Source organism: Staurois parvus, unplaced genomic scaffold (genome assembly GCF_062004578.1).
Source record: "Staurois parvus isolate SC_StPar_1 unplaced genomic scaffold, SC_StPar_1.0 ptg001825l, whole genome shotgun sequence".
NCBI lineage: Eukaryota > Metazoa > Chordata > Amphibia > Anura > Ranidae > Staurois > Staurois parvus.
Genome location: NW_028319621.1, coordinates 39118 through 67034, shown reverse-complemented (window position 1 = coordinate 67034; position 27917 = coordinate 39118). Strand labels below are relative to the sequence as shown.

The 27917-nt window shown below is 54.1% G+C and overlaps 2 protein-coding genes across 3 annotated transcripts in view; both read right to left on the bottom strand.

Annotated features, from left to right (window-relative positions):
* The window catches only part of DHRS3 (dehydrogenase/reductase 3), a 69613-nt gene that overhangs the window by 19608 nt on the left and 22088 nt on the right, over positions 1–27917 (bottom strand). Inside the window, exon 6 of one of the 2 annotated variants that reach the window (XM_089664072.1) lies at positions 27471–27905. The exons of the other annotated variant lie outside the window; for it this stretch is intronic. Coding sequence (XP_089520198.1) covers positions 27821–27905 — 85 coding nt within the window. The 3' untranslated portion in view covers positions 27471–27820. Of the gene's footprint in view, positions 1–27470; positions 27906–27917 lie in introns of those variants that run through there. 2 annotated transcript variants of the gene reach the window in all.
* LOC149434129 (uncharacterized) lies at positions 14420–22838 on the bottom strand. The gene is made up of 3 exons (XM_089664069.1): positions 22636–22838; positions 22181–22324; positions 14420–19168 (listed from the first exon to the last, which is right to left on the bottom strand). Exons 1-3 carry the CDS (start codon positions 22836–22838, stop codon positions 17659–17661), a joined length of 1857 nt encoding a protein of 618 aa, XP_089520195.1. The 3' UTR covers positions 14420–17658.

Genomic DNA, 27917 nt, shown 5'->3' with positions numbered 1-27917 from the left:
CCAGACCACTCCATCCAGGGGACTCCATCCAGGGGACTCCATGCAGGCGACTCCATCCGGGCGACTCCATCCAGGGGACTCCATCCAGGGGACTCCATCCAGGGGACTCCATCCAGGGGACTCCATCCGGGCGACTCCATCCGGGGGACTCCATCCAGGGGACTCCATCCAGGGGACTCCATCCGGGCGACTCCATCCAGGGGACTCCATCCAGACCACTCCATCCAGGGGACTCCATCCAGACCACTCCATCCAGACCACTCCATCTGGGGGACTCCATCCAGGGGACTCCATCCGGGCGACTCCATCCAGGGGACTCCATCCAGACCACTCCATCCAGGGGACTCCATCCAGGGGACTCCATCCGGGCGACTCCATCCAGGGGACTCCATCCAGACCACTCCATCCAGGGGACTCCATCCAGGGGACTCCATCCAGACCACTCCATCTGGGGGACTCCATCCAGGGGACTCCATCCGGGCGACTCCATCCAGGGGACTCCATCCAGACCACTCCATCCAGGGGACTCCATCCAGACCACTCCATCCAGGGGACTCCATCCAGACCACTCCATCCAGGGGACTCCATCCAGGGGACTCCATGCAGGCGACTCCATCCGGGCGACTCCATCCAGGGGACTCCATCCAGGGGACTCCATCCAGGGGACTCCATCCAGGGGACTCCATCCGGGCGACTCCATCCGGGGGACTCCATCCAGGGGACTCCATCCAGGGGACTCCATCCGGGCGACTCCATCCAGGGGACTCCATCCAGACCACTCCATCCAGGGGACTCCATCCAGACCACTCCATCCAGACCACTCCATCTGGGGGACTCCATCCAGGGGACTCCATCCGGGCGACTCCATCCAGGGGACTCCATCCAGACCACTCCATCCAGGGGACTCCATCCAGGGGACTCCATCCGGGCGACTCCATCCAGGGGACTCCATCCAGACCACTCCATCCAGGGGACTCCATCCAGGGGACTCCATCCAGACCACTCCATCTGGGGGACTCCATCCAGGGGACTCCATCCGGGCGACTCCATCCAGGGGACTCCATCCAGACCACTCCATCCAGGGGACTCCATCCAGACCACTCCATCCAGACCACTCCATCCAGGGGACTCCATCCAGACCACTCCATCCAGACCACTCCATCTGGGGGACTCCATCCAGGGGACTCCATCCGGGCGACTCCATCCAGGGGACTCCATCCAGACCACTCCATCCAGGGGACTCCATCCAGGGGACTCCATCCGGGCGACTCCATCCAGGGGACTCCATCCAGACCACTCCATCCAGGGGACTCCATCCAGGGGACTCCATCCAGACCACTCCATCTGGGGGACTCCATCCAGGGGACTCCATCTGGGCGACTCCATCCAGGGGACTCCATCCAGACCACTCCATCCAGGGGACTCCATCCAGACCACTCCATCCAGACCACTCCATCCAGGGGACTCCATCCAGACCACTCCATCCAGACCACTCCATCTGGGGGACTCCATCCAGGGGACTCCATCCGGGCGACTCCATCCAGGGGACTCCATCCAGACCACTCCATCCAGGGGACTCCATCCGGGCGACTCCATCCAGGGGACTCCATCCAGACCACTCCATCCAGGGGACTCCATCCAGGGGACTCCATCCAGACCACTCCATCCAGGGGACTCCATCCAGACCACTCCATCCAGACCACTCCATCCAGGGGACTCCATCCAGACCACTCCATCCAGACCACTCCATCCAGACCACTCCATCTGGGGGACTCGATTGATAAGACATCTTGTAGATCTTGTGAAGTTTATTCCATAAACTGAGATTCTGGTTCCAGTGTCTTCACAGTGTACTGTGGCTTGAATTCAGTGTTTGGGGGTCGTCTGACAAACTGTCTCCGCCCACTAGACCCAAAAAGAACAATCTTACTTCCATCAGCCCACAAAATGTTGCGCCATTTCTCTTTAGGCCGGTCAATGTGCTCTTTGGCAGATTGTAACCTCTTCAGCACACGTCTTTTTCCCAACAGTGGGACTTTGCGGGGACTTCTTGCAGATAGCTTGGCTTCACATCGGCGTCTTCTAATTGTAACAGTCCTCACAGGGAACGTCACACCTTCTTTCATCTTCCTGGAGCTGATTGTTGGCTGAGTCCTCACAGGGAACGTCACACCTTCTTTCATCTTCCTGGAGCTGATTGTTGGCTGAGTCCTCACAGGGAACGTCACACCTTCTTTCATCTTCCTGGAGCTGATTGTTGGCTGAGTCCTCACAGGGAACGTCACACCTTCTTTCATCTTCCTGGAGCTGATTGTTGGCTGAGTCCTCACAGGGAACGTCACACCTTCTTTCATCTTCCTGGAGCTGATTGTTGGCTGAGTCCTCACAGGGAACGTCACACCTTCTTTCATCTTCCTGGAGCTGATTGTTGGCTGAGTCCTCACAGGGAACGTCACACCTTCTTTCATCTTCCTGGAGCTGATTGTTGGCTGAGTCCTCACAGGGAACGTCACACCTTCTTTCATCTTCCTGGAGCTGATTGTTGGCTGAGTCCTCACAGGGAACGCCACACCTTCTTTCATCTTCCTGGAGCTGATTGTTGGCTGAGTCCTCACAGGGAACGTCACACCTTCTTTCATCTTCCTGGAGCTGATTGTTGGCTGAGTCCTCACAGGGAACGTCACACCTTCTTTCATCTTCCTGGAGCTGATTGTTGGCTGAGTCCTCACAGGGAACGTCACACCTTCTTTCATCTTCCTGGAGCTGATTGTTGGCTGAGTCCGCCCCATTTTGGCTATTCTTCTATCCATTCCAATGGTAGTTTTTCGCTTTCTTCCACGTCTTTCAGGTTTTGGTTGCCATTTTAAAGCATTTGCCATCATTTTAGCTGAGCAGCCGATCATTTTCTGCACTTCTTTTTATGTTTTCCCTCCAATCAGCTTTTTAATCAAGGTACGCTGTTCTTCTGAACAATGTCTGGAATGACCCATTTTCCTCAGAATTTCAGAGAGAAATGCACTGTAACCAGCATGTCCAACATTTGCTGCCTTCCTTCCTTAAATAAGGGCAATAATTGCCACCTGTTTATCAAAGAATGAATGACGTCACTAATAGAACTCCACACGGCTATTATTGTGAACACGCCCCTCAATGAGGGATTCAATGACACAGAATCAGCAGCATGCATGTCATGACTGTCGGGTCTGTTGGGTTTCTATGACTCTACTACACCGGCTAGGAAATTATCTGCCATGTAGAAATATCATTTCCACCAAAAACAAACAGTGATTGATCCGGTTAGTGATGTCTGACTGCTAGTATTTTCAACACAACTGTACCTACCGCTCCCTCCATTGATGTACCCCCAGCTCTGCTGATCCCCCACTCAGTAGTAACCCCCAACTCTGCTGATCCCCCACTCAGTAGTAATCCCCAGCTCTTCTGATCCCCCACTCAGTAGTAATCCCCAGCTCTGCTGATCCCTCGCTCAGTAGTAATCCCCAGCTCTTCTGATCCCCCACTCAGTAGTAATCCCCAGCTCTGCTGATCCCTCGCTCAGTAGTAATCCCCAGCTCTTCTGATCCCCCACTCAGTAGTAACCCCCAGCTCTGCTGATCCCCCACTCAGTAGTAATCCCCAGCTCTTCTGATCCCCCACTCAGTAGTAATCCCCAGCTCTTCTGATCCCCCACTCAGTAGTAATCCCCAGCTCTGCTGATCCCTCGCTCAGTAGTAACCCCCAGCTCTTCTGATCCCCCACTCAGTAGTAATCCCCAGCTCTGCTGATCCCCCACTCAGTAGTAACCCCCAGCTCTTCTGATCCCCCACTCAGTAGTAATCCCCAGCTCTGCTGATCCCCCACTCAGTAGTAATCCCCAGCTTTGCTGATCCCCCACTCAGTAGTAACCCCCAGCTCTGCTGATCCCCCACTCAGTAGTAATCCCCAGCTCTTCTGATCCCCCACTCAGTAGTAATCCCCAGCTCTTCTGATCCCCCACTCAGTAGTCATCCCCAGCTCTGCTGATCCCTCGCTCAGTAGTAATCCCCAGCTTTGCCGATCCCCCCGCTCAGTAGTAATCCCCAGCTCTGCCGATCCCCCCGCTCAGTAGTAACCCCCAGCTCTGCCGATCCCCCACTCAGTAGTAACCCCCAGCTCTGCTGATCCCCCACTCAGTAGTACCCCCAGCTCTTCTGATCCCCCACTCAGTAATAATCCCCAGCTCTGCTGATCCCCCACTCAGTAGTAATCCCCAGCTCTTCTGATCCCCCACTCAGTAGTAATCCCCAGCTCTGCTGATCCCCCACTCAGTAGTAATCCCCAGCTCTTCTGATCCCCCACTCAGTAGTAATCCCCAGCTCTGCTGATCCCCCACTCAGTAGTAATCCCCAGCTCTGCTGATCCCCCGCTCAGTAGTAATCCCCAGCTCTGCCGATCCCCCCGGTCAGTAGTAACCCCCAGCTCTGCCGATCCCCCACTCAGTAGTAATCCCCAGCTCTGCCAATCCCCCACTCAGTAGTAACCCCCAGCTCTGCTGATCCCCCACTCAGTAGTAACCCCCAGCTCTGCCGATCCCCCACTCAGTATTAATCCCCAGCTCTGCTGATCCCTCGCTCAGTAGTAATCCCCAGCTTTGCTGATCCCCCACTCAGTAGTAATCCCCAGCTCTGCTGATCCCTCGCTCAGTAGTAATCCCCAGCTTTGCTGATCCCCCACTCAGTAGTAATCCCCAGCTTTGCTGATCCCCCACTCAGTAGTAACCACCAGCTCTGCTGATCCCCCACTCAGTAGTAATCCCCAGCTCTTTTGATCCCCCACTCAGTAGTAATCCCCAGCTCTGCTGATCCCTCGCTCAGTAGTAACCCCAAGCTCTTCTGATCCCCCACTCAGTAGTAATCCCCAGCTCTGCTGATCCCCCACTCAGTAGTAATCCCCAGCTTTGCTGATCCCCCACTCAGTAGTAACCCCCAGCTCTGCTGATCCCCCACTCAGTAGTAATCCCCAGCTCTTCTGATCCCCCACTCAGTAGTAATCCCCAGCTCTTCTGATCCCCCACTCAGTAGTAATCCCCAGCTCTGCTGATCCCTCGCTCAGTAGTAATCCCCAGCTTTGCCGATCCCCCCGCTCAGTAGTAATCCCCAGCTCTGCCGATCCCCCCGCTCAGTAGTAACCCCCATCTCTGCCGATCCCCCACTCAGTAGTAACCCCCAGCTCTGCTGATCCCCCACTCAGTAGTACCCCCAGCTCTTCTGATCCCCCACTCAGTAATAATCCCCAGCTCTGCTGATCCCCCACTCAGTAGTAATCCCCAGCTCTTCTGATCCCCCACTCAGTAGTAATCCCCAGCTCTGCTGATCCCCCACTCAGTAGTAATCCCCAGCTCTTCTGATCCCCCACTCAGTAGTAATCCCCAGCTCTGCTGATCCCCCACTCAGTAGTAATCCCCAGCTCTGCCAATCCCCCACTCAGTAGTAACCCCCAGCTCTGCTGATCCCCCACTCAGTAGTAACCCCCAGCTCTGCCGATCCCCCACTCAGTATTAATCCCCAGCTCTGCTGATCCCTCGCTCAGTAGTAATCCCCAGCTTTGCTGATCCCCCACTCAGTAGTAATCCCCAGCTCTGCTGATCCCTCGCTCAGTAGTAATCCCCAGCTTTGCTGATCCCCCACTCAGTAGTAATCCCCAGCTTTGCTGATCCCCCACTCAGTAGTAACCACCAGCTCTGCTGATCCCCCACTCAGTAGTAATCCCCAGCTCTTCTGATCCCCCACTCAGTAGTAATCCCCAGCTCTTCTGATCCCCCACTCAGTAGTAATCCCCAGCTCTGCTGATCCCTTGCTCAGTAGTAATCCCCAGCTTTGCTGATCCCCCGCTCAGTAGTAATCCCCAGCTCTGCCGATCCCCCCGCTCAGTAGTAACCCCCAGCTCTGCCGATCCCCCACTCAGTAGTAATCCCTAGCTCTGCCGATCCCCCACTCAGTAGTAACCCCCAGCTCTGCCGATCCCCCACTCAGTATTAATCCCCAGCTCTGCTGATCCCTCGCTCAGTAGTAATCCCCAGCTTTGCTGATCCCCCACTCAGTAGTAATCCCCAGCTCTGCTGATCCCCCCCTCAGTAGTAATCCCCAGCTCTGCCGATCCCCCCGCTCAGTAGTAACCCCCAGCTCTGCTGATCCCCCACTCAGTAGTAACCCCCAGCTCTGCTGATCCCTCGCTCAGTAGTACCCCCAGCTCTGCTGATCCCTCGCTCAGTAGTACCCCCAGCTCTGCTGATCCTCTGGTTTGCTGATCAGCCTCTGTCTCTGATACCCGCTCATCTCCCACCATATTGCACACCAGATGTGACGTCTGCACCAGACACTCCCAGAATATATACACAGGAACCGGACGTGACTGCTGGTGACATCTTTCCAGTTCTCGGGTTCGCTTGTTGGTCTCCCAGTGCATCCTGGGATATCTGAAACCTGCAATACCTCCAAAACAAAGTTGCGATAAAGCTGAATAAAAGCCCCTCAAATGCTGCAGGTGCTGTGAGCGAGCGTTTCATAGACTTCTATGGAGGCTTTGGAGACACTCTGCAGCACCAAGTGACCCAAGGATGAAGCCCAGCAGACACAGCGTGTGTACAGGACTGGAAGGGAACCACTTTATTTAGTGACGGCTTTGATTGGCATTCAGAGAGCTTTAAAAAAGTGCGTCCAATGCCACGTGAGTGTGAACGAGTCCTCGGGAACACATTCTTGCTGCATTTACCACCCCCCCTACAACACCGCCCCCCAATGTTAGTGACAGATTGTACCATGTATGCCATTTGTGATTCTGTTCCCGGAGTTCCACTTTAAGTGGATATCAGGAAATTGGTTTTATAAAAGCCGGCGGCGCAGATTGTAGGAAAACTTTACATCTGGGAATTGAACATTTCATGGAGAACGCAGATTCCCTCGCCGGGTATATTACTGCAAATAGGAACGTGGCTGAATGGGAGGAGATTTACAATGGGGGGGGAGGGGGGGGATACACCTAAAGACCATCCAATCCAATCATCAAAGCCGGAATAATTTACATCCGTGTGTGGAAATCCATTATAGAGAGCGCTATGGGGGACATCGTATATAATTGTCACCAGCAGTGATGGTGTCATACGTGTCAGTGATGGTGTCATACGTGTCAGTGATGATGGATATGTCTGCACCATACCGAGTTTGGAACCACAAATTCAAGAATATGTGCTATTCACAGCAAACAGTAACCCATATCCATCCATCCATCCATCCCTCCATCCATCCATCCATCCCTCCATCCATCCATCCATCCATCCATCCATCCATGTCTCCCTCCATCCATCCGTGTTCCCATCCATCCATCCATGTCTCCATACATCCGTGTCCCCATGCATCCATCTATCCATGCATGTCTCCATCCATCCATCCATGTCTCCATCCATCAATCCATCCATCCGTGTCCCCATACATGTCTCCATCCATCCATGTCTCCATCCATCAATCCATCCATCCATGTCTCCATCCATCCATGTCTCCATCAATCCATGTCTCCATCCATCCATCCGTGTTCCCATCCATCCATCCATGTCTCCATACATCCATCCATGTCTCCATCCCTCCATCTGTGTCCCCATCCATCCATGTCTCCCTCCATCCATCCATCCATGTCTCCCTCCATCCATCCATGTCTCCATCCATCCATGTCTCCATCCATGTCCCCATCCATCCATCCATGTCTCCATCCATCCATCCATCCATCCTTCCATCCATCCATGTCTCCATCCATCCATCCATCCATGTCTCCATCCATCCATCCATCCATCCATGTCTCCATCCCTCCATCCATGTCTCCATCCATCCATGTCTCCATGCTTATTTTGTTGAGAAATCACTCTGAACCCCCCCCCCCCTCCCCCCCCCTCAGGATTTTTAGCCACAGCCATCTTGGCTAAGGGCAGATGATTTATGCAGCATTTACTTCCTGGAATCCATCTACCCTGAGCTCAGGCACGAGATTGGTCTCTGCCCCCTCTTGTAATTTCTGTAGTGGGTGGAGCCTACTTGGCCCCTCTCACAGCTCTGTTCTCTGCACAGCCTATGTACAGCACAGTGATGATACTTTTACATGGTAATATCTGGGTTTGCAGAGGCATTTGGTGACCATGAAGTGGAATTATATTCCTTTGTGGTTATTGAGGGATATTGCTCAACGTGAAGGGAGACGGTACAATGCGATACAAGGGGGCCACGCGGGTCCAACATGAAGGGAGATGGTACAATGCGATACAAGGGGGCCACGAGGGTCCAACGTGAAGGGAGACGGTACAATGCGATACAAGGGGGCCACGAGGGTCCAACGTGAAGGTAGACGGTACAATGCGATACAAGGGGGCCACGAGGGTCCAACGTGAAGGGAGATGGTACAATGCGATACAAGGGGGCCACGAGGGACCAACGTGAAGGGAGACTGTAAAATAAGATACAAGGGGGCCACGAGGGTCCAACGTGAAGGGAGACGGTACAATGCGATACAAGGGGGCCACGAGGGTCCAACGTGAAGGGAGACGGTACAATGCGATACAAGGGGGCCACGCGGGTCCAACGTGAAGGGAGACGGTACAATGCGATACAAGGGGGCCACGAGGGTCCAACGTGAAGGGAGACGGTACAATGCGATACAAGGGGGCCACGAGGGTCCAACGTGAAGGGAGACGGTACAATGCGATACAAGGGGGCCACGAGGGTCCAACGTGAAGGGAGATGGTACAATGCGATACAAGGGGGCCACGAGGGACCAACGTGAAGGGAGACTGTAAAATAAGATACAAGGGGGCCACGAGGGTCCAACGTGAAGGGAGACGGTACAATGCGATACAAGGGGGCCACGCGGGTCCAACGTGAAGGGAGACGGTACAATGCGATACAAGGGGGCCACGAGGGTCCAACGTGAAGGGAGACGGTACAATGCGATACAAGGGGGCCATGAGGGACCAACGTGAAGGGAGACGGTACAATGCGATACAAGGGGGCCACGAGGGTCCAACGTGAAGGGAGACGGTACAATGCGATACAAGGGGGCCACGAGGGACCAACGTGAAGGGAGACGGTACAATGCGATACAAGGGGGCCACGAGGGTCCAACATGAAGGGAGACGGTACAATGCGATACAAGGGGGCCACGAGGGTCCAACGTGAAGGGAGATGGTACAATGCGATACAAGGGGGCCACGAGGGACCAACGTGAAGGGAGACTGTAAAATAAGATACAAGGGGGCCACGAGGGTCCAACGTGAAGGGAGACGGTACAATGCGATACAAGGGGGCCACGAGGGTCCAACGTGAAGGGAGACGGTACAATGCGATACAAGGGGGCCACGCGGGTCCAACGTGAAGGGAGACGGTACAATGCGATACAAGGGGGCCACGAGGGTCCAACGTGAAGGGAGACGGTACAATGCGATACAAGGGGGCCACGAGGGTCCAACGTGAAGGGAGACGGTACAATGCAATACAAGGGGGCCACGAGGGTCCAACGTAAAGGGAGACGGTACAATGCGATACAAGGGGGCCACGAGGGTCCACCGTGAAGGGAGACGGTACAATGCGATACAAGGGGGCCACGAGGGTCCAACGTGAAGGGAGACGGTAAAATACGATACAAGGGGGCCACGAGGGTCCAACGTGAAGGGAGACGGTACAATGCGATACAAGGGGGCCACGAGGGTCCAACGTGAAGGGAGACGGTACAATGCGATACAAGGGGGCCACGAGGGTCCAACGTGAAGGGAGACGGTACAATGCGATACAAGGGGGCCACACGGGTCCAACGTGAAGGGAGACGGTACAATGCGATACAAGGGGGCCACGAGGGTCCAACGTGAAGGGAGACGGTACAATGCGATACAAGGGGGCCACGAGGGTCCAACGTGAAGGGAGACGGTACAATGCGATACAAGGGGGCCACGAGGGTTCAACGTGAAGGGAGACGGTACAATGCGATACAAGGGGGCCACGTGGGTCCAACGTGAAGGGAGACGGTACAATGCGATACAAGGGGGCCACGCGGGTCCAACGTGAAGGGAGACGGTACAATGCGATACAAGGGGGCCACGAGGGTCCAACGTGAAGGAGACGGTACAATGCGATACAAGGGAGCCACGAGGGTCCAACGTGAAGGAGACGGTACAATGCGATACAAGGGGGCCACGCGGGTCCAACGTGAAAGGAGACGGTACAATGCGATACAAGGGGGCCACGAGGGTCCAACGTGAAGGGAGACGGTACAATGCGATACAAGGGGGCCACGAGGGTCCAACGTGAAGGGAGACGGTACAATGCGATACAAGGGGGCCACGAGGGTCCATCGTGAAGGGAGACGGCACAATGCGATACAAGGGGGCCACGAGGGTCCAACGTGAAGGGAGACGGCACAATGCGATACAAGGGGGCCACGAGGGTCCAACGTGAAGGGAGACGGTACAATGCGATACAAGGGGGCCACGAGGGTCCAACGTGAAGGGAGACGGTACAATGCGATACAAGGGGGCCACGAGGGTCCAACGTGAAGGGAGACGGTACAATGCGATACAAGGGGGCCACGAGGGTCCTGCTCATCTGAGCGTACAATCATCGATATGAATAAAGGTTTTGTGGCCGGAGTTCCATGTATGGGGGGTGCAGGACCAGGCTGGTTCCATCATACCTCCGGGACGGTGGGCACCGTGTCAGTCAATGTTATCCCAGTTGGGATCCGTCTGCCAAGTTCCATCACACCTTCATGATCTGCAGGAATTCTGGGCACCTGTCCTCGGAGGGGGGGGGGGGGGGGAGGAACCCGGAGGAGCCCAGAGGGGGAGGAGACCGGATCATCTTATAACCAGATAACATCTTACATAATGTTATCTCTAATACACACAAAGCCGCGCCTAGAAGATGATTGAAGACCTTTTATCACCCAGAATCCCCTGACAGTCCTCGGGGTTCCAGGTCCTTCTCCATGCTGCCCTCCCAAACGTCCCCATTGTAGGTCGGATCATAGATGTGACCCCAACGTTTCATCTCTGGAGTCCACAATCAACATCCTTTTGTTTTCTCTTTTCATAAATGATTCAGGTCCAATGTAAGGTCCTTATTACTACTTACCTCCGGGACAGACCATGGTAGGTCCCCCGTCCCATGTGTAGATGATAAAATATGGTGGATCTGTGCTTTGTGTGATTTGTTACCATCAGAAGAAGCAGAGAGATGAAAGCAGAAAAAATGTCCATCGCAGTCTGTTGTGTATGGGGGGCTGTGTAGCCGCAGACCCGTCATGGTGTCCATGATGACCCGTCTCCACAGCCAACAGTGCCTACAATGGCTACAAGAACCTCAGAACTGGACCAATGGAAGAAGGTGGCCTGGTCTGATAGATTCAAAAATGGTTTGTGGAGCACAACAACGAGTTTGAGGAGTTGACTTCCGAATTCCCCAGATCTCAATCCAATCGAGCATCTGTGGGCTGTGCTGGAAGAACAAGTCCGATCCATGGAGGTCCAACCTCCCAACCTACAAGACTGAAAGGATCTGCTACTGACGGCTTGGTGCCGATACCACAGCGTGCCTTCAGAGTGGAGACCATGGTGGGGGGTCAGGAATGGGGGACCTACTCAGTATTGGGGGCTGATATACACCAGTCATCCAATATACAGTATATCACCCGATTGTACAATAAATGTCCTCCAATCAGTGGTCTTTGATTCTGTATCAGTGGCTGCGGGTGCAATGGTTTCTGTGTTTCGGCTCATGGCGCTCTCTTACAGAACAAGCACATTGGGTAATGGGAGGCCGGGGGAGTCGTTGCTCCACCTGTGGCGGGTGAGGAGCAGGTTGGTGGGGTGAAGGGTTCACATAGAGGTGAGCTGTCTGTTTGTCCGGCTTAATTTATCCAGTATTTGGCTAACCTTGCTCTGAACCCTTCCCCCCATATCCCTTCCCTCCTGCCCCCCAGCAGGATCATGTCAGATTCAGATCCCCCTCCATCGGAGCCAGCCTGAGACTCCAGAGAATGTTTTCTGTTGGAGATCTCAGAGCTTCCCGTATAACGGTGATAATCATCTTCCACTCAGAGAGAGAGATTCCTCCAAGTCCTGGGAAATCTCCAGCCAGGCGAGCTGCGTGTTTTCTATGGTCTTCCATCTCTTGTCATGGTGGCCCCTTTACCGATCTTTGATACAAACGGTGTAATAATTGTCATGAAGCTCATATTCAGGCTAATCAGTCACAATACACACCCTTCTGGAAAACCTCCGGTAGAAGCTGTCCTGATGTCCAAGACGGTGACTTCTCTGACAGCAAAGGACGGGATCAGCTTCATGGCCCTGGAACTGGCCAACTATGGCCAATCAATCAAAGCTTCCATTTGAGATGAGTACACAAGGAGTATGTGTGCCAGGGACATGGAGACCGAACCGCACAGCCACCTTTGAAGAGTGGAGGGGCTCCTGAGTGTGCAGAATCTTCCAACAGAACTTCATGGCTCCCAGTTCCATCGTTTCACTACCTGATCCCCTCTGACAACAGAATACCGCAAGAGGAACAGCACAATAAGAGTTATCAATTCTTTCATCCCTCTCTGATTTCTTCTACACCTGCATTTCTCAGCTGGGGTACTCCCTAGGATTCCTCCAGAGGTTCCACCTAGATGTCCATCTCCACTGAGCTTTAATGTTATGGGTCCATCTCTGCTGACCACCAAAGGAAGGAGGTCCATCTCCAACAACCCACATGTAACAAAGAAAAGCAGCGATCGAGTCCCAATAAGTCCCAGTGAGGAATTGAGAGTTCAGTGCTCAGGCTCTGAGTGTCTTTCAATCACTCATACAGTAGTAGTAATGAAATCTCCAACAACCACCAATGGCATGGGTTCCTTTTCCACTGTCCAGCAATGGAAGGGGCCATCTTCCTTCAGCAGCACAATGAAGAGTTATCAATTCATTCAACCCCCCATTATTGGCTCTACTCCAGCATTTCTTAATCAGGGTACTAATTAGGGTTCTTCTGGAGTTTACTAGGAGGCCCATCTCAACTGAACAGTAATGGAACATTGACCACCAAAAGAAGGGGACCCATCTTCCTCTATGGGGCCCATCTTCCTCTATAACAGCATTTCTCAACCAGGGTGCTCCCTAGGGTCCTCCAGAGATTGCTAGGAGCCCCATCTTCCCTGACCATTAAAAGAAGTGGCCCTTCTCCACTGAGCACCAATGGAAGGGGGCCCATGTCCAATAATTTACTTACTACAATATCTTCAAGTTGCCTACAGTACTGGGAGCGAAAACTTTTCTAGGGATTTCCCAAGCCCTAAAAGTTATTTTAAGGGCTCCTCCATGGTAAAAAAAAGGTTGAAAAGGTTTTCTTCAGACCCTTCACTCACACTTCCTTCCTCTCCGGAGTAGAACCATCTCAGAGGAGGCCTTTCACAGACATACTTTAGCCATCACAGAATGTATTTTTCACTTTTCTGGTGGGTTCAATGCCTTATCTGGCTTCTTATATTTCTTGAAATTGGGCTCGCCCTCAGAATAGAGAGATGGCCTTATATACGTGCCACCAATGTACCCGAGATGTACACTAAGTTAGGATAGAAGGTATTGAAGGACGGTTGCTTTTACAAAGTTAGTGCTTTTCACCATTCCCTATGCTGAACGGTTCTGATTTCCTTCCAGAGATCTGCGCTTTGCACCCCTTTGTCTTTCCTCCAGCCAACCAGTGCAAGGGATGAACCTAAAGATCAACCTGAAGATGAGCCTTCCGGTACTGTTAGTGTGGAAGGAGGAATCAAAGTATGGCCAACTTTAGGAAACCGAAGATTAGTAGCCATCCATCATATGGGCAAGTACCATGCAATGATTTTATGGGGGTGGGGGTGGTTTGGGTTGCTCATGGAGGAAGCTTGCAGGTAAGTTACATAGGACCTAAACCAAACCTATATGATGTCAGACCTACTGAGATCCCGTAACTATGAGAGTGAACATAGACAGTCCATCTATCTCCAGGATCTGCATTCTGCATATGACCAGCATTTTGCTCACAAACTTCGAGTCATCCTGATCCCATCTGTGCAGATGAGCATTTCTGGCAATGTGCGCCATCCTGTTGGTAGAACTCCTGCATTTGTCAGGCTGATATTGCTCCATCTATCATTCTCAGGTAGGTATGTGGCGTCTATGTCCACGTATCTGTGTTGTGACAGCTGGTCAGGATTAAGCCATCTGTCTTCTCATTTCTGCCAATCAGGCTCTTCAATCTTCATGTCCAGTTGCTTCTCCGGCAGGAGCCTTGGCATGCATTGCCCTTCCTTCTCCATTGGTTGACTATCCAGTGAACACTTGATGGATTGCCATTAACTTGACATTTTGGTTTAACATTCAAACTTTCACAAATGTCAAAGTTTTTAATTTTCCGTTATTGAATCCCTTCTAATTAATCAGAAATAAGATCCAAAAAGAATAGAAATGACTTCAGGACATTATGTGGCAAATCCCAACTTTCTGTGGGAATGAGACATTCATTTTCCTTCACATTAGAGTGCAATAATGTCAGATGAAACGTTTGGGGCAATATAAACTCTTTTGGTAGTTTCTGTGATACATTTCCAACAATTGGTATACAAGACTAGAAAGGGGGGCAAGGGAGGAAAGGGGAGCAGGGGAGGAAAGGGGAGCAGGGGAGGAAAGGGGAGCAGGGAGGAAAGGGGAGCAGGGGAGGAAAGGGGAGCAGGGCAGGAAAGGGGAGCAGGGCAGGAAAGGGGAGCAGGGGAGGAAAGGGGAGCAGGGAGGAAAGAAGGGCAGAAGGCTCTGCCTCCAAATTGAGCAATACTCCCAACTACACTACGGTCTTATGATTATGGACACCCGACCATCACAACTATATGGGCTTGTTGGGCATCTCATTTCATTACCAAGGCCACTTAATATGAAGTTACCCTCCCCCCCCCAACAAATGGACATTAATAGGGAGTTGCCCCTTTTGCAGCCTCCACTCCTTCTGGATTTGCACCCATGTGTGAGGTCAGGCGCTGATGCTTGATGAGTAGACTCACAGTCCCATTCATTCATTACAATGGTGTTCAGTAGGGTTGAGGTCAAGGCTCTGTGCAGGACACTTGAGTTGAACAACCCAACCTAAAGCCCTAAAGTCATTAATATGAAGTTGCCCACCATTGTGACTATAATATCCTCTTTTCTTTAAAGGCTTTCCACAAGATTTTAGAGGGTGTCTGTGGGGTCACCTTGATCTTGTGAGGCCAGGTACTGATGTTGGGTGAGAGGTCCTGGCTCACCATCAGCCTTCCAATTCATCCCACAGGTGTTTATTAGATGGCGGTCGGGGCTCTGTACAGAACACTTGAGCTCCTCCACACCAAACTGGTCATCCATGTCTTTATGGAGCTGGATTTGTACACAGGGGACAGTCATGGGGGAACAGAAAATGGTCTGCACCAAACTGTTACCACAAGGCTGGAAGAGCCTAATTGTTTACAATGTCTTTGTATGATGGAGGATTACCAGGACCCTTCACTGGGGACACCTGAACCCTGATATGGCGGAAGGTCAACACACTTTGGATCATATAGTGGATCAGTTTGGAGTGGTATGCTCCTATTCTCATTATTGGTAGAGTTATTTTTATAATGAGCCTTCAAGAGCAGGACTGGTGTTAGATGAGACCTGGGTCACTCTTGGTGTTTTAATTCAACCCAAAGGTGTTCAGTAGGTTGAGGTCAGGACACTGGGGTTCCTCCACACCAAACTGGTCTTTATGGAGCTGGCTTTGTACACAGGGGACAATCATGGGGACAGAAAAGGGTCTTCACCAAACTGGTCATCCATGTCTTTATGGAGCTGGCGTTGTACACAGGGGACAGTCATGGGGGAACAGAAAAGGGTCTTCACCAAACTGGTCCTCCATGTCTTTATGGAGCTGGCTTTGTACACAGGGGACAATCATGGGGGAACAGAAAAGGGTCTTCACCAAACTGGTCCTCCATGTCTTTATGGAGCTGGCGTTGTACACAGGGGACAGTCATGGGGGAACAGAAAAGGGTCTTCATCAAACTGGTCATCCATGTCTTTATGGATTTGGCTTTGTACACAGAGGACAGTCATGGGGGAACAGAAAAGGGTCTTCACCAAACTGGTGATCCATGTCTTTATGGAGCTGGCTTTGTACACAGAGGACAGTCATGGGGGGAACAGAAAAGGGTCTTCACCAAACTGGTCCTCCATGTCTTTATGGAGCTGGCTTTGTACACAGAGGACAGTCATGGGGGGAACAGAAAAGGGTCTTCACCAAACTGTTACCACAAGGCTGGAAGCGCACAATTGTCTCCAATGTCTTTGTATGATGGAGGATTACCAGGACCCTTCACTGGAGACACCTGAACCCTGATATGGCGGAAGGTCAACACACTTTGGATCATATAGTGGATCAGTTTGGAGTGGTATGCTCCTATTCTCATTATTGGTAGTTATTTTTATAATGAGCCTCCAAGAGCAGGACTGGTGTTAGATGAGACCTGGGTCACTCTCTGTGTTTTAATTCAACCTAAAGGTGTTCAGTAGGTTGAGGTCGGGGTTCAGTACGGGATACTGGAGTTCCTCTACACCAAACTGGCAAAACCATGTCTTTATGGAGTTGGCTTCAAAGCTTGTGGCTTTGTTGGGGAACAAGGTTGTATCTGTGGAAGGCGGGGCATGCTATATTTATGGCACTTTAACAGTTTGGTTGAAGCTACAAATGCTGTAGTTGCTGATTTACCATTTTAGGAGTCTAATGCTGTCCTCACCCTGGCTGGTTCTTGGCTGGTCTTTGGGTCCCTGACTTGGATTCGGGAAGCCTGCTGTGACCTTCTGCTGTTTCACAGTCAGCTCTCCATTGTACATAAACCAGACACACTGTGCTTAGTCCCTCAGCCTCCTATGACTGGTGACGTGTCCTAGGACCCTGCGGGTGGAGAACTTCCTATCCACTCACCTGGGTCAAGCAGAGCAGAAGTGGGAACGTCAGAAAGAGGTCCCCGCTCCCTGAAAAAAAATGTTTACTATAATGGGAGGGGGGAAGCGGTGAAGTTCTGCTTTAGGTGGAGTAACCCATCCAGCTAATCAACATGGATTTTGTACTTCCCTGACTTCAGAGTGCATTTTGATTGGTTGTTATGGGTTATCACAAGGATACAGTCCAGACAGTGAACTCTTACCTTCCCCCACTCTTATAAGAAGGGTTCAATGGAGTTTCACTTCCTCAGAAACATTGTGGCCCCATACAGTCCAATACCTGATGAGGAATATCGTGTCTTGGAGGCATCTTCAAAGATGTGTGTCCACCAACCCACCCGCCCAATGAACAATCAGTATCCTGTGTAATACATTCCCTGATTGGTGCACTCTTGTATGTTGGGGGTGGGGTGAACAATAGATGGTAAGCTTGGAGGGTTGCTTTAGGGAAGGGTCATTTTTCTCTTGGGGAGGAGGAAGGAGATTTATAGGGGATCGCACACAGGTCAATATGTATGGCACAGTATACAGGGTGCAGGGGTCAGGATTTTGTGCTTTGTACATTACATACTCCCTACAGCCGATGTTACATACCTCTGACTGTTCTATCTCATATATCCATACTAATGGCATGCTGCACTCTGCATGATGGGGTGTACATGGCATACTCCTGAGCCCTGCACTCTGTATGGTGATGTGTACATGGCATACTCCTGAGCCCTGCGCTCTGTAAGATGGGTGTACATGGCATACTCCTGAGCCCTGCGCTCTGTAAGATGGGTGTACATGGCATACTCCTGAGCCCTGCACTCTGTACGGTGATGTGTACATGGCATACTCCTGAGCCCTGCGCTCTGTAAGATGGGTGTACATGGCATACTCCTGAGCCCTGCGCTCTGTAAGATGGGTGTACATGGAATACTCCTGAGCTCTGCACTCTGTAAGATGGATGTACATGGCATACTCCTGAGCCCTGCGCTCTGTAAGATGGGTGTACATGGAATACTCCTGAGCTCTGCACTCTGTAAGATGGATGTACATGGCATACTCCTGAGCCCTGCGCTCTGTACGGTGATGTGTACATGGCATACTCCTGAGCCCTGCGCTCTGTAAGATGGGTGTACATGGCATACTCCTGAGCCCTGCGCTCTGTAAGATGGGTGTACATGGCATACTCCTGAGCCCTGCGCTCTGTAAGATGGGTGTACATGGAATACTCCTGAGCTCTGCACTCTGTAAGATGGATGTACATGGCATACTCCTGAGCCCTGCGCTCTGTACGGTGATGTGTACATGGAATACTCCTGAGCCCTGCGCTCTGTAAGATGGGTGTACATGGAATACTCCTGAGCCCTGCGCTCTGTAAGATGGGTGTACATGGCATACTCCTGAGCCCTGCGCTCTGTAAGATGGGTGTACATGGCATACTCCTGAGCCCTGCGCTCTGTACGGTGATGTGTACATGGCATACTCCTGAGCCCTGCACTCTGTACGGTGATGTGTACATGGAATACTCCTGAGCCCTGCGCTCTGTAAGATGGGTGTACATGGAATACTCCTGAGCCCTGCGCTCTGTAAGATGGGTGTACATGGCATACTCCGGAGCCCTGTGCTCTGTAAGATGGGTGTACATAGCATACTCCTGAGCCCTGCGCTCTGTACGGTGATGTGTACATGGCATACTCCTGAGCCCTGCACTCTGTAAGATGGGTGTACATGGCATACTCCTGAGCCCTGTAAGATGGGTGTACATAGCATACTCCTGAGCCCTGCACTCTGTAAGATGGGTGTACATGGAATACTCCTGAGCCCTGCACTCTGTAAGATGGGTGTACATAGCATACTCCTGAGCCCTGCACTCTGTAAGATGGGTGTACATGGAATACTCCTGAGCCCTGCGCTCTGTAAGATGGGTGTACATGGCATACTCCTGAGCCCTGTAAGATGGGTGTACATGGCATACTCCTGAGCCCTGCGCTCTGTAAGATGGGTGTACATGGCATACTCCTGAGCCCTGCGCTCTGTAAGATGGGTGTACATAGCATACTCCTGAGCCCTGCGCTCTGTAAGATGAGTGTACATGGAATACTCCTGCGCTCTGTAAGATGGGTGTACATGGCATACTCCTGAGCCCTGCGCTCTGTAAGATGGGTGTACATGGCATACTCCTGAGCCCTGCGCTCTGTAAGATGGGTGTACATGGCATACTCCTGAGCCCTGCGCTCTGTAAGATGGATGTACATGGAATACTCCTGAGCCCTGCGCTCTGTAAGATGGGTGTACATGGCATACTCCTGAGCCCTGCGCTCTCTAAGATGGGTGTACATGGCATACTCCTGAGCCCTGCGCTCTGTAAGATGGGTGTACATGGCATACTCCTGAGCCCTGCGCTCTCTAAGATGGGTGTACATGGCATACTCCTGAGCCCTGCGCTCTCTAAGATGGGTGTACATGGCATACTCCTGAGCCCTGCGCTCTCTAAGATGGATGTACATGGCATACTCCTGAGCCCTGCGCTCTCTAAGATGGGTGTACATGGCATACTCCTGAGCCCTGCGCTCTCTAATATGGGTGTACATGGCATACTCCGGAGCCCTGCGCTCTGTAAGATGGGTGTACATGGAATACTCCTGAGCCCTGTAAGATGGGTGTACATGGCATACTCCTGAGCCCTCTAAGATGGGTGTACATGGAATACTCCTGAGCCCTGTAAGATGGGTGTACATGGAATACTCCTGAGCCCTGCGCTCTGTAAGATGGGTGTACATGGCATACTCCTGAGCCCTGTAAGATGGGTGTACATGGAATACTCCTGAGCCCTGCGCTCTGTAAGATGGGTGTACATAGCATACTCCTGAGCCCTGTAAGATGGGTGTACATGGCATACTCCTGAGCCCTGCGCTCTGTAAGATGGGTGTACATAGCATACTCCTGAGCCCTGCGCTCTGTAAGATGGGTGTACATGGAATACTCCTGAGCCCTGCGCTCTGTACGCTGATGTGTACATGGCATACTCCTGAGCCCTGCGCTCTGTAAGATGGGTGTACATGGAATACTCCTGAGCCCTGCACTCTGTAAGATGGGTGTACATGGCATACTCCTGAGCCCTGTAAGATGGGTGTACATGGCATACTCCTGAGCCCTGCGCTCTGTAAGATGGGTGTACATGGAATACTCCTGAGCCTTGCGCTCTGTAAGATGGGTGTACATGGCATACTCCTGAGCCCTGCGCTCTGTAAGATGGGTGTACATGGAATACTCCTGAGCCCTGCGCTCTGTAAGATGGGTGTACATGGAATACTCCTGAGCCCTGCGCTCTGTAAGATGGGTGTACATGGCATACTCCTGAGCCCTGCGCTCTGTAAGATGGGTGTACATAGCATACTCCTGAGCCCTGCGCTCTGTAAGATGGGTGTACATAGCATATTCCTGAGCCCTGCGCTCTCTAAGATGGGTGTACATGGCATACTCCTGAGCCCTGCGCTCTCTAAGATGGGTGTACATGGAATACTCCTGAGCCCTGCGCTCTGTAAGATGGGTGTACATGGCATACTCCTGAGCCCTGTAAGATGGGTGTACATGGAATACTCCTGAGCCCTGCGCTCTGTAAGATGGGTGTACATGGAATACTCCTGAGCCCTGTAAGATGGGTGTACATGGAATACTCCTGAGCCCTGCGCTCTGTAAGATGGGTGTACATGGCATACTCCGGAGCCCTGCGCTCTGTAAGATGGGTGTACATGGAATACTCCTGAGCCCTGCGCTCTGTAAGATGGGTGTACATGGAATACTCCTGAGCCCTGCGCTCTGTAAGATGGGTGTACATGGCATACTCCTGAGCCCTGCGCTCTGTAAGATGGGTGTACATGGAATACTCCTGAGCCCTGCGCTCTGTAAGATGGGTGTACATGGCATACTCCTGAGCCCTGCGCTCTGTAAGATGGGTGTACGTGGCATACTCCTGAGCCCTGCGCTCTGTAAGTTGGGTGTACATGGAATACTCCTGAGCCCTGCGCTCTGTAAGATGGGTGTACATGGAATACTCCTGAGCCCTGCGCTCTGTAAGATGGGTGTACATGGCATACTCCGGAGCCCTGCGCTCTGTAAGATGGGTGTACATGGAATACTCCTGAGCCCTGTAAGATGGGTGTACATGGAATACTCCTGAGGCCTGTAAGATGGGTGTACATGGAATACTCCTGAGCCCTGCGCTCTGTAAGATGGGTGTACATGGAATACTCCTGAGCCCTGTAAGATGGGTGTACATGGCATACTCCTGAGCCCTGTAAGATGGGTGTACATGGAATACTCCTGAGCCCTGCGCTAAGATGGATGTACATGGCATACTCCTGAGCTCTGCGCTCTCTAAGATGGATGTACATAGCATACTCCTGAGCCCTGCGCTCTCTAAGATGGGTGTACATGGAATACTCCTGAGCCCTGCGCTCTGTAAGATGGGTGTACATGGAATACTCCTGAGCCCTGCGCTCTGTAAGATGGGTGTACATAGCATACTCCTGAGCCCTGCGCTCTGTAAGATGGGTGTACATGGCATACTCCTGAGCCCTGCGCTCTGTAAGATGGGTGTACGTGGCATACTCCTGAGCCCTGCGCTCTGTAAGATGGGTGTACGTGGCATACTCCTGAGCCCTGCGCTCTGTAAGATGGGTGTACATGGCATACTCCTGAGCTCTGCGCTCTGTAAGATGGGTGTACATGGAATACTCCTGAGCCCTGCGCTCTGTAAGATGGGTGTACATGGAATACTCCTGAGCCCTGCGCTCTGTAAGATGGGTGTACATAGCATACTCCTGAGCCCTGCGCTCTGTAAGATGGGTGTACATGGAATACTCCTGAGCCCTGCGCTCTGTAAGATGGGTGTACATAGCATACTCCTGAGCCCTGCGCTCTGTAAGATGGGTGTACATGGAATACTCCTGAGCCCTGCGCTCTGTAAGATGGGTGTACATAGCATACTCCTGAGCCCTGCGCTCTCTAAGATGGGTGTACATAGCATACTCCTGAGCCCTGCGCTCTGTAAGATGGGTGTACATGGCATACTCCGGAGCCCTGCACTCTGTAAGATGGGTGTACATAGCATACTCCTGAGCTCTGCGCTCTGTAAGATGGGTGTACATGGCATACTCCTGAGCCCTGCGCTCTGTAAGATGGATGTACATGGAATACTCCTGAGCCCTGCGCTCTGTAAGATGGATGTACATGGAATACTCCTGAGCTCTGCGCTCTCTAAGATGGGTGTACATGGCATACTCCTGAGCCCTGCGCTCTCTAAGATGGGTGTACATGGCATACTCCTGAGCCCTGCGCTCTCTAAGATGGGTGTACATGGCATACTCCTGAGCCCTGCGCTCTGTAAGATGGGTGTACATGGCATACTCCTGAGCCCTGCGCTCTCTAAGATGGGTGTACATGGCATACTCCTGAGCCCTGCGCTCTCTAAGATGGGTGTACATGGCATACTCCTGAGCCCTGTAAGATGGGTGTACATGGAATACTCTTGAGCCCTGCGCTCTGTAAGATGGGTGTACATGGAATACTCCTGAGCCCTGCGCTCTGTAAGATGGGTGTACATGGAATACTCCTGAGCCCTGCGCTCTGTAAGATGGGTGTACATGGAATACTCCTGAGCTCTGCGCTCTCTAAGATGGATGTACATGGAATACTCCTGAGCCCAGCGCTCTGTAAGATGGGTGTACATAGCATACTCCTGAGCCCTGCACTCTGTAAGATGGGTGTACATGGAATACTCCTGAGCTCTGCGCTCTCTAAGATGTGTGTACATGGCATACTCCTGAGCCCTGTAAGATGGGTGTACATGGAATACTCTTGAGCCCTGCGCTCTGTAAGATGGGTGTACATGGAATACTCCTGAGCCCTGCGCTCTGTAAGATGGGTGTACATGGAATACTCCTGAGCCCTGCGCTCTGTAAGATGGGTGTACATGGAATACTCCTGAGCCCTGCGCTCTGTAAGATGGGTGTACATGGAATACTCCTGAGCCCTGCGCTCTGTAAGATGGGTGTACATGGCATACTCCTGAGCCCTGCGCTCTGTAAGATGGGTGTACATGGAATACTCCTGAGCCCTGCGCTCTGTAAGATGGGTGTACATGGCATACTCCTGAGCCCTGCACAATGCAGCATATGCCGTATACTCCTGAGCCCCGCGCTCTATGCTTTGCTGCACATGCAATACTGCTGACCACCACACTCTACCTTGGACTATGAGCTACAAAGTCCCATTCATTACACCATCTATGGGGCTCCACACTGGGAGTGCAGCAGTCAGGAGTATGCAAAGTGCAGCACAGCATGAGAGTCATGTACAGCACAGCTCACAGAGTGCAGTGGTCAGGACTATCATACGGCGTAGTGTAAAGGCCCCCCCCCCTCCCCCCGTGTGAATGGGGCCTGATTGGGTGACAACGTTCCGTGTGGCTCTGGAGCCTCCTGCGGTTTGTCAGCCTCTAGTGGGCGCTCTGTGGGCGGCTCACCGTGCCTGTATGACCTATGACCTCTGTACTGGCTAAGGCGTCATCGGGAATGATGAGGATGAGGATGAGGATGATGATAGAACACAGACTCCTTTTCATTTTCCAAATATTTTCATTTCAGAATCTCAAAAAAAAAAAAAAAGTTCCTAAACGTCAGATTGGCGGGTGCGACTTCTGGGTGATGGATGGCGGGCGGCGCGATGGATGGCGGGTGACGCGATGGATGGCGATGGATGGCGGGTGATGCGATGGATGGCGATGGATGGCGGGTGATGCGATGGATGGCGGGTGCAACTTCTGGGTGATGGATGGCGGGTGACGTGATGGATGGCGGGTGACGTGATGGATGGGGAGCGATGCGATGGATGGGGAGTGACGCGATGGATGGGGGGCGACGTGATGGATGGGGGGCGACGCGATGGATGGCGGGCGACGCGATGGATGGGGAGCGACGCGATGGATGGGGAGCGACGCGATGGATGGGGAGCGACGCGATGGCGGGTGACGCGATGGATGGCGGGCGACACGATGGATGGGGAGCGACGCGATGGATGGCGGGTGACGCGATGGATGGGGAGCGACGCGATGGATGGCGGGTGACGCGATGGATGGGGAGCGACGCGATGGATGGGGGGCGACGCGATGGATGGCGGGCGACGCGATGGATGGGGAGCGACGCGATGGCGGGTGACGCGATGGATGGCGGGCGACACGATGGATGGCGGGTGACGCGATGGATGGGGAGCGACGCGATGGATGGCGGGCGACGCGATGGATAGGGAGCAATGCGCTGGATGGCGGGCGACGCGATGGATGGCGGGCGACGCGATGGATAGGGGGTGGCGCGATGGATGGGGGGTGGCGCGATGGATGGCGGGTGACGCGATGGATGGCGGGCAACGCGATGGATAGGGAGCGATGCGCTGGATGGCGGGCGACGCGATGGATGGGGGGCGACGCGATGGATGGCGGGGGGCGCGATGGATGGGGAGCGACGCGATGGATGGGGGGCGACGCGATGGATGGGGGGCGACGCGATGGATGGGGGGCGACGCGATGGATGGCGGGGGGCGCGATGGATGGGGAGCGACGCGATGGATGGGGGGCGACGTGATGGATGGCGGGCGACGCGATGGATGGCGGGCGACGCGATGGATGGCGGGCGATGCGATGGATGGCGGGGGGCGCGATGGATGGCGGGCGACGCGATGGATGGCGGGCGATGGATGGGGGGCAAAGCGATGGATGGGGGGCGATGCGATGGATGGCGGGCGATGGATGGGGGGCGACGCGATGGATGGGGGGTGACGCGATGGATGGCGGGTGACGCGATGGATGGGGGGTGACGCGATGGATGGCGGGGGGCGCGATGGATGGCGGGTGACGCGATGGATGGCGGGGGGCGCGATGGATGGCGGGCGACGCGATGGATGGGGAGCGACGCGATGGATGGGGAGCGACGCGATGGCGGGTGACGCGATGGATGGCGGGCGACACGATGGATGGCGGGCGACACGATGGATGGCGGGTGACGCGATGGATGGGGAGCGACGCGATGGATGGCGGGTGACGCGATGGATGGCGGGCGACACGATGGATGGCGGGTGACGCGATGGATGGGGAGCGACGCGATGGATGGCGGGCGACGCGATGGATGGCGGGCGACGCGATGGATAGGGGGTGGCGCGATGGATGGGGGGTGGCGCGATGGATGGCGGGTGACGCGATGGATGGCGGGCGACGCGATGGATAGGGAGCGATGCGCTGGATGGCGGGCGACGCGATGGATGGGGGGCGACGCGATGGATGGGGGGCGACGCGATGGATGGGGGGCGACGCGATGGATGGGGGGCGACGCGATGGATGGGGGGCGACGCGATGGATGGCGGGGGGCGCGATGGATGGGGAGCGACGCGATGGATGGCGGGTGACGCGATGGATGGGGGGTGACGCGATGGATGGCGGGGGGCGCGATGGATGGGGAGCGACGCGATGGATGGGGGGCGACGCGATGGATGGGGGGCGACGCGATGGATGGGGGGCGACGCGATGGATGGGGGGCGACGCGATGGATGGCGGGGGGCGCGATGGATGGGGAGCGACGCGATGGATGGCGGGTGACGCGATGGATGGGGGGTGACGCGATGGATGGCGGGGGGCGCGATGGATGGCGGGCGACGCGATGGATGGCGGGGGGCGCGATGGATGGCGGGCGACGCGATGGATGGCGGGCGATGGATGGGGGGCGACGCGATGGATGGGGGGCGACGCGATGGATGGGAGGCGACGCGATGGATGGCGGGCGATGGATGGGGGGCGACGCGATGGATGGGGGGTGACGCGATGGATGGCGGGTGACGTGATGGATGGGGGGTGACGCGATGGATGGCGGGGGGCGCGATGGATGGCGGGCGACGCGATGGATGGCGGGGGGCGCGATGGATGGCGGGCGACGCGATGGATGGCGGGCGATGGATGGGGGGCGACGCGATGGATGGGGGGCCACGCGATGGATGGGAGGCGACGCGATGGATGGCGGGTGATGGATGGGGGGCGACGCGATGGATGGGAGGCGACGCGATGGATGGCGGGTGATGGATGGCGGGCGATGCGATGGATGGCGGGTGATGGATGGGGGGTGACGGCTGTTTTCAGTCCAGAGAAAACCCAACGAAGCAAAGTCCTGCTTTTCTCTCTATTTTTAAATATTAAAAACATAAAACTACAAAAACCTGATTTTCTTCAAGCCCTTAAAAATAACTTTCTCTATTCTTCCGCCTCGAGGTGGGTGTGGGGGGAAGGGGGGGGTGGTGGTGGTGTGGGTGGGTGTTGGGGTGTGTGTGTGGGATGGGGGTGTGGCTGTGGGGTGTGGGTGGGATGGGGGTGTGGCTGTGGGGTGTGTGTATGAGTGGGATGGGGTGTGGCTGTGGGGTGTGTGGGGGATGGGGCTGTGGGGTGTGTGGCTGTGGGGTGTTGGGGTGTGTGTGGGATGGGGGTGTGGCTGTGGGATGGGGCTGTGGGGTGTGATGGGGGTGTGGCTGTGGGGTGTTGGGGTGTGTGTGGGATGGGGGTGTGGCTGTGGGATGGGGCTGTGGGGTGTGATGGGGGTGTGGCTGTGGGGTGTTGGGGTGTGTGTGGGATGGGGGTGTGGCTGTGGGATGGGGCTGTGGGGTGTGTGTGGGATGGGGGTGTGGCTGTGGGGTGTGTGTGGGATGGGGGTGTGGCTGTGGGGTGTGTGTGGGATGGGGCTGTGGGGTGTGATGGGGGTGTGGCTGTGGGGTGTGTGTGGGATGGGGGTGTGGCTGTGGGATGGGGCTGTGGGGTGTGTGTGGGATGGGGCTGTGGGGTGTGATGGGGGTGTGGCTGTGGGGTGTGGGATGGGGGTGTGGCTGTGGGGTGTGTGTGGGATGGGGGTGTGGCTGTGGGGTGTGTGTGGGATGGGGCTGTGGGGTGTGATGGAGGTGTGGCTGTGGGGTGTTGGGGTGTGGCTGTGGGATGGGGCGTTGGTGGGAGGGGGGGGGGTAATTTTTGCAGCGGCCCAGGACTGCTCCTCCTTACCCCGGCACCCCAGGAAGACGCCCCTTTGTTCTTACTGGTCGGCTGCTCTCTATATCTGGACATAGTTGGGGGAGGGTCATCTTCTTGCAGCAGCCAATCAGGGGCTCTGCCAGTGACACACACCCCATGGCCCACCTCCACCTGTATTTTAGGAGCTATCAGCCAATAGGAGTCCAGAACAGCTGGTTACACCTCTCGGAATACCCCGGTGGTGGGGTGGGGGGGGGGGGGGTTTAATGGTCAATATATATCCTGTGTGTAGGATGCAGAGAAGGGGGAGGGGCAGAACTTTCTGAGGGGCGGAGCCTTTTGGACGCGGTTGGATGAAGTCCACACCATACAACAATGGGAGGAAACACAGCGAACGGTTTCAGCCTCTATTAGCGTCTCGTTGGCAGAAGAGTCCATGGAGGCCGGAGCTCCCACAATGCAATGGGACAACGTCCATCGAGGTCCAATAAAACATTGAATATTCGTTGTCACCAGCAGATGGAAACAATAAAACTACTAAAACATAGAAAATGAATCTCTGCTCGTCCTCCATGACATCATCGGGGCCTGAAGAGGACAACACGTGGAGGCCTCCTGGAGGCACCATCTCATTTCTGAGGCTTCTCGGCCTCATTGGAGGGACGCCACACCTCAGTCTTGTCTGGATCAGTCAGGGAGTCTCTCTTACTTTGCTGAAATCTTCCTCCACGCAGAAGAGGAGTCTATGTTCGTCCTTTGAAGGTGTTCATACATGTGTAGGAGCCGGAGAACCGGTGGATTTCTTCAAGTGCTGCCTGAGGGAGGACACTGCGGGAAGAA